This window comes from Bison bison, unplaced genomic scaffold, assembly GCF_000754665.1.
Source record: "Bison bison bison isolate TAMUID 2011002044 unplaced genomic scaffold, Bison_UMD1.0 scf7180017864211, whole genome shotgun sequence".
Taxonomy (NCBI): domain Eukaryota; kingdom Metazoa; phylum Chordata; class Mammalia; order Artiodactyla; family Bovidae; genus Bison; species Bison bison.
The window spans coordinates 10,843-17,962 of record NW_011494783.1 but is presented as its reverse complement, the minus strand read 5'-3'; the positions used below and the strand labels follow the sequence as shown (position 1 = coordinate 17,962).

The window sequence follows — 7,120 nt, the reverse complement described above, 5'->3', positions numbered from 1 at the left end:
CCGGGCCGCGGTCCCAGGTCCCGGCCCAGCGCCATGGAGCGGCGCTGGCCCTGGGGCTCGGGTTCTGCTGCTGCTGCTGCTCTGCGCCCGCTGCCCCCGGGGACGCGCGCCGAGGAAGGTACAGACCCCCGCCCCGCCCCGCCCCGCCCCACCCCCTCCTCCCCTGGGAGCCGGCATTCCAGAGAGGCCCTCTCCTCGCAGCCCCTCTCCAGCGCTCTCGTTTTGCCCGGCTGCCAGGCGATCGACTGGCCAGGCCAGTCTTTGGCCTTTAACCCCAAACAGCTGCTTTCCCGGGTCACTCACCCCTTTCCCTGCTGGCCAGCAGTTTGCTCCTGGGTGGGGTTGGGGTGGAGAGTGAGTTTCTGCTGGAAGCAGCCTCCCATCCCAGCAATCTTGGGGACTTTCCATTCCCAAGCAGTCCCAGCCTCAGGCTCCCAACCCAGAGATCTGAACCTTTGGAAGTCGGAGGTGGAAGTGCCCTTATGCCATCTTAAGCCCGGGGACAGAGGGACCTGCAGCTGGGGGTGGGTTAGGTGCAGGGGCTCCTGGCTGCAGAGGTCAAGCCTTTCCTGTGGACACTTGCATGCTCTGTGATCCTGCTATCCCCGCTTCCCAGACTCTTGGCTGTGCCTGTACCCCCACTCCACCACCTCAATGACGGGCAGGCCAGGCCCTTTGCCAGGGGAAGGCAGCCTCCCCACCCAGGATGCCCCTCCAGAGTCCCCTGTCCACATCCTACCCACTCAACGACCCCCAGCAGCCAAGCTCCTCTCTTGTCCACCCGCCCCTCCATTTCTACACCTGATGGTCCCTACCGAGTGAGAGGCTGCTCAGTGTCTCTGGGACTGCTCTTCCTGCCGTTGACTTTGGCCAAAGGTTCAGCCCTCCAACCCTTGCCCCACTCTGCCTTTCTCCCTTCACACTCGGGAGGAAGACAGACTAAGCCCTGGAGCTCTTCTTCAATCCTCCTTCCGGGGAGGTTTTCATCCCCTAAACCTCAGGAACTCACAGCTGTGAGGGTACAGGATGCTGAAGCCTCAGGGCTACGGGCCCAGGAGGAGGAATGTGAGTTGCACGTGTGGGGCCTCCACCAGAGATGACAGCCCCCTTTCTCTCCACCTTCAGTCACTCTAATGGATACTAGCATGGCACAGGAAGAGCTGGGCTGGCTCCTGGATCCCCCAGAGGATGGGGTGAGTGTCAGGGGGCATCTGGGGTGGCTCAAGGCTGAACGGTGAGGTGGGTGGAGGAGCAGAGAAAAGAGCTGGAAAAACTGGAAGTGTCTCCTCCGGGAGGGTGAGGGGAGGGGAGGTGAGTCAGAGCCTCCTGAATGGGACTGGGGGGGTCAGGCTTCACCTCATGGGGAAAGCTTCAATGCCTGGCTCCTCCTCCCCCTGCCCCAGCGAGGAAGGGCTCAATACTTGCGAGGACTTGGAGGAAGATGAGAGTGACAGCCCCTAGGAAGAGAATGGACCATCCCTGGGATGGTTGGGGGCTGAGACCCAAACACAGAAGAGTGTCTTCAGTCTGGGGTCCATCCATCCCAGTGGAGTTGCGCAGATAGGTTTCAGGGGGTCAGGGGCCCCCATCAAAGAGTATGCAGAGTTAGGTAGCTGTATGTGGACTTTTTTTTTTTTTCTGGAAAAGGAGAGCCAGAGTTTTCATCACCTTCTTCAAAGCATCTTTGACTCTCCCAAAGTTAAAAGCTGCCCCATTAGAGAGCCCTTGGCCCTCCCGTTCTCCCCAGCCCAGGCACACCATGCATTCTAAGCCCCTTCCTTGTTGGAAGACAAGTGAACAGGGGGAGGATCCTGTGAGTTCCAGAGCCGAGCTGCCACTCAGCGGAGCTGGGCCTGGGACCACAGGAGTCTCCGCAAGCGCCACAGCCTCCAGGACTCTGGCCTCAGGCCTCTTCCTCTGAACCTGGACTCTGTTCTCTGGGTGTCCCCTCTTCTTTCCTACGGCAGTAGGAATCCAGCCTCCATTTCTGGCGCTGGGGTTACTTGGTTTCTTTCCCTCTGGGTCGCAGGGTCCTGACTGTACTCTGGGCTCTCCCGTGGAGTGGCCTGTAATTAGAATTAATAGACTAAATCATAAGGTATCCTACAGGAGGGGCTGCTCAGAAAATCCTGGAGTAGGCCAGTTCTAATAGGTGCCGCATCTCATAAACCAGCTCATCGCTCCACAGTGAGGGCTGCAGGTCCATCCGCAGGCTGCCACGGGCTACCCCTGCTACTCCCCACCCAAATGTCTCCCCTAACTGGGCTGGAGTGGAAGCAAGGCCCCTTTTGCAGCTCAGGCTAAACAGCTTTGTACTAGGAAGGCAAGAGGACAGCAGCAGGCACATTTCCACTGTCTGCTGCGTCCCTTCCATCCTTCCCCGTCTTTTCAAAACACACACACACATTCAGATTCAGCCTCCCCAGAACAGACCTATGTAGCAGCCAGCAACCAGAGTGATAAGTGAAAGGATCCTTGCTGTGGATCCCAGGCAGCTGCTTCTCCCACATCTGTCACTGCTGGAACCAGGGGAAGCGAGTTGCAGCTGGGAACATCTGCTTCTCCTGGCTCCAGCTGCAGCCCTGGCGGTCTGGCTAATGAGCTGTGCGTTAACCACCCCACCACCTTTCCACCTGACCTCCACCCTAAGCCTTCCACTACGGCTTCCCCATCACAGCTCCCTAAGAACAGGCCCTCGCTGCCTTCCGTCGCTGTAGCTGGGACACCGCTTGTTCTATCTTTGAACCCCCTACCCTGATACAAAAATGCGTGCCTCACAGTGACGTATACTTCTGTGCCTGCCCCACACCACCCCGAATTTTTAAGTTCATGGTGCTTTTCCTCGCCTTTTCTAACACTGCAAGCAGTGATTAAAACCCTCGGGAAAGTGAGCTTGCCATGGGCCTCAGTCTCTTCTTTATACAATAAGGGGGTTGCAGGCAAAATATCACTGAAATATTTTATAGAATTTGAGTGCTTCTTAAAAATTCATCTAGCAGAGAATATGCTTAAGAACGGCTGAGAATTCTTTTGAAAAAGAAGAATAATGAAATAGGAAACTTGTCCTACCAGATATCAGAACATACTATACATCAGTTATAATTAAAACATTTGGTATTGCACAAGAATATTCAGGTCAACGCAACAGAATAGAAAGTCCCCAAACAAACCTGCATACTTGAGATTTTAGTCTGTGATAACATTGGAATTGCAAATCAATGTGCAAGGTATAGCCTAGTTGATAAATTGACAATTCAGTGTCCATAATTTCTTTTTTAAAGGAAGAAAGTAAAGTTACATCTTCACACTATGTGCTCAGTCACTCAGTGCCCGACTCTTTGCTGCCCCATGGACTGTAGCCTGCCAGGCTCCTCTGTCCATAGAATTTTCCAGGCAAGAATACTGGAGTGGGTTGCCATTCCCTTCTCCAGAGGATCTTCCCAACCCAGGGATCGAACCCACGTCTCCTGCATCTCCTGCATTGGCAGGTGGGTTCTTTACCACTAGCCCTACCTGGGAAGCCCACTGTACACAAAAAAATTAATTCTAAGTAAGAAGCTTAAATCTAAACCTAAAAACCAAACCTATAAGAATGTTAGAAATATAGATCTTTATAATTTGGGATGGGAGAGCTTCCCAAGCAAAATATTTACATAACACAAAAAAAGGAAAGAAGAAAAAATGTTATTATGTAAACATTTTAAAAGACATCATTAGCAAAATTAAATGGTAAGATGGAGAAAATATATGAAATATACATTTCAAACGAATAATATCTGTAATGCAAAAAAAAAAAAACTTATCCAAATGAATACTGAAAGGATTCAAAAGATGACAGTAGAATATTGGGCAAAGTTATAAAAACATAACTGCATAAAAATACCCATAGACAGTGAACAAAAGAAAAATGCCACAACCTCCTCCCCCAAAAAAGGTAAATTAAAATGGCCAGAAGCTGTTTTGTCCATAGGATTGGCCAAAAGTAAAAAGCTCATTAATGTCCAGTGTTAATGAAGTTTTGAGAAAATGTACCTCCTGCACTGTGGACATTGATAAAGCCCCTGTGAAGGACAATTGGCAATATATTCTTACAGGATTTATAATGTACTTGCCCTGTAATATAGCAGTTCTACAGAATCATACACATCTAAACATGTTTACTTACAATTTTTTTTAAAAAGCTAGAAGTTACCTAAATATCCAACAATAGGTAAATAATTATATAAATTATGGTGCATCCATACAATGAGATACTATTTTATGAATTGCTGAAAAGAATTAGGTAGATCTATAAACTGTTGTCGGAGAAGGCAATGGCACCCCACTCCAGTACTCTTGCCTGGAAAATCCCATGGGTGGAGGAGCCTGATGGGCTGCAGTCCATGGGATTGCTAAGAGTCAGCACGACTGAGCAACTTCACTTTCACTTTTCACTTTCATGCATTGGAGAAGGAAATGGCAACCCACTCCTGTGTTCTTGCCTGGAGAATCCCAGGGACGGGGGAGCCTGGTGGGCTGCTGTCTATGGGGTCGCACAGAGTCGGACACGACTGAAGCGACTTTAGCAGCAGCAGCAGCAGCAGCATACACTGTTGTGGACATCTTTCAAAGACTATTTGTTAAAAGCAAAAAGTATGTTATAAAATGAGATGTATGTGTTCAATAAAACTTACATGAAAACCATGCACGTGAGAAAACATTCAAGTATTTCTCTAGAAGCTCTGAAAATTATCTGGGAAGCTTTATTCCAAGTTGTTAAGAATGGGTGGATGCACAAGAAGAATTTCACTTTTTATTTTATGTAGGTTTTTACTCTTTGGCTTTTTGTAATAAGCACATAGAAACATGATGATTAAGAGCATAAACTCTGGAGCCTAGAATCCCTGGGTGCACCTCCCAGCTCCTCCTCTTAATAGCTGATGCCTTGAGCAAGTAAGTCCTTTCACCTAACTATTACTCAGCTTCTTCATCCAAAATGCATAGAATAGTGACTGGCCCATGATAAGCACTCTATTAGTGCTGGCCATCATTATTATCACTAAGATTAAACATTTTTTTTAATGTTGAAAGAGTGAAGGAAGGTGAACCGGATGATGTCTAGGAGTCCAACCAGCTCTTTGCATTGTTGATTTTGATAGTGGCCTTAACTGGAAGGAACATTGGAGAGGGTGAGATTCCCTCATATAGAAGAGTTCTATGCTTGCTCTTGCCCTCCGAAAGTCAGGAGCCTTCACGTCATACGTAGTCTCCCCTCCTCTGAACAAATAGGCAGAAAGATTCTGTGAATGAGCTTTTGCTACCAAAATCTGCCTTTGGGGTATCTGACAGCTTTGCTGAAGAAATAGGTGAAAGTGGTGCTCATACTCTTAGAGTTGGAGTGGGCTCACTGAAGGGGCCAGGACTGGCTGGCCAGGATTGTTAAGCAGGTGTGGTCTTGCACACATGCTAAGCCCCTTCAGTCATGTCTGACTCTTTTCAACCCTTTGGACCATAGTCCGCCAGGCTCTTCTGTCCATGGGATTTTCCAAGCAAGAATACTGGAGTGGTTGTCAGGAGATCTTCCTGACCCAGGAATCGAACCTGCATCTCTTGCATCTCCTGCATTGGCAGGCGAGTTCTTTACCACTGGCACCACCTGGGAAGCCTGTTGTCTCGCTTATGCTATATCCAAATAAGTCCCCAGTCTTAAGCAGTTACCTTACTATCCGGGTGCTTGGGGGTTGAGAGAAAGCAGGACAAGAAGTGTGAACCTGTGGAGCTCTGACACCAGCTTCCTCGCCTCCACTCTAGAAAGTGAGTATCTGGGGAGTTGGTGATGATGACTTGGAGGCTGACTCTGATTTTCCTCTCACAGTGGAGTGAGGTGCAGCAGATACTGAACGGGACACCCCTGTACATGTACCAGGACTGCCCTGTGCAAGAAGGCAGAGACACTGACCACTGGCTTCGCACCAATTGGATCTACCGGGGAGAGGAGGCCTCTCGCGTCCACTTGGAGTTGCAGTTTACCGTGCGGGACTGCAAGAGTTTCCCCGGGGAAGGAGGGCCTTTGGGCTGCAAGGAGACCTTCAACCTCCTGTACATGGAGAGTGACCAGGACGTGGGCATTCAGCTCCGGCGGCCCCTGTTCCAGAAGGTGCTCCTGCCCCTCGTGGCCGTTTCAGCCCTGATGCTCATCCTTGCCCCACTCCCTTCCATGACCCTGCTCTGCTCAGAGAGAGAGAAGGTGGCAAAAACAGGAAGAGGGTGTAGGTGTGGAATAACAAAAAAGAATATGGGACTAGAAATCAGAAGGGCTGGATTCGAGTACCTTTTCAGCTGTGTCCCGACACAGGGAGTGTCACTTAACCTCTCTGAGCTTTTCCTTGTCTTGAAGTGGTGATAAAAATATTTTATTATTATTAATGAGTGCCAGCCTCATCTATTTTAGAGGCCTTTATGAGCATCCATTGAGATAAGAGCGTGGCATGGTGGGGGCAGGAGAGAGGTATTTGGACTTTTTACATCGGTGCTCACCACAGCTGTGTGTGACACACTCACGAGTATACCTAGAGTTGTGTAAGAAGACAGTTCTCTGCAGGCCACTCTCTAATCTTTTCCCTTTCTTTCCTACCCAAGAAAACATACTGGAATGCGAAAGAAAAGGGAGCATATTATTACAGGATGTACTCTCATTTTTTTCCCAAGGAGCAGCTGTTGTAAAGTTGGTTATTAGTAATAAATGAACGATGACACACTTTATAACTGATCACCTCATTGCCACTGAGGTTGGGAACACCTGTGAATAGTGGGAAGTAGCAGAGCTGTAGCGTCCTAAAGCCTGTGTTCCCATCCCAGCCCTACCAGGTGGTAGCTGGGTGATTTTATCCAGCTTTCTTCTACTTCTCTTGGCTTTAATTTCTTCATCTGTCACATGGGGAGGTGATCCATTCCACCTTGCAGGATTAATGCATATAAAAATGCTTGGTTCAGTAGCTGCCACATAATCAGCCCTCCGCTGACGGCTGTATAAATTGTGAAGTGTCAAGCAAGCAGTCGCTTCTGTGATGTGGGAATGAAGCATGACTTTGCCTTGTTCCCTCATGCCCTACCTCCTTCCCAGGTAACCACGGTGGCCGCC

At 49.3% G+C, this 7,120-nt stretch overlaps 1 protein-coding gene and 1 long non-coding RNA gene across 6 annotated transcripts in view; one reads left to right on the top strand and one right to left on the bottom strand.

Moving 5' to 3' along the window:
- The window catches only part of LOC104992094, a 2,716-nt gene extending 1,614 nt beyond the window's left edge, over positions 1-1,102 (bottom strand). For both annotated transcript variants that reach the window (XR_825664.1, XR_825665.1), the window contains exon 1: positions 816-1,102. This is a non-coding gene — a long non-coding RNA (uncharacterized LOC104992094). The remainder of the gene's footprint in view (positions 1-815) is intronic.
- The window catches only part of EPHA1 (EPH receptor A1), a 13,857-nt gene continuing 6,743 nt past the window's right edge, over positions 7-7,120 (top strand). For 3 of the 4 annotated variants that reach the window (XM_010844840.1, XM_010844839.1, XM_010844837.1), the window contains exons 1-4: positions 7-118; positions 1,126-1,193; positions 5,855-6,136; positions 7,103-7,113. In XM_010844840.1, coding sequence (XP_010843142.1) covers positions 34-118; positions 1,126-1,193; positions 5,855-6,136; positions 7,103-7,113 — 446 coding nt within the window. In that variant the 5' untranslated portion in view covers positions 7-33. Of the gene's footprint in view, positions 119-1,125; positions 1,194-5,854; positions 6,137-7,102 lie in introns of all 4 variants that reach the window. The other variant, XM_010844838.1, reaches the window with a different exon arrangement.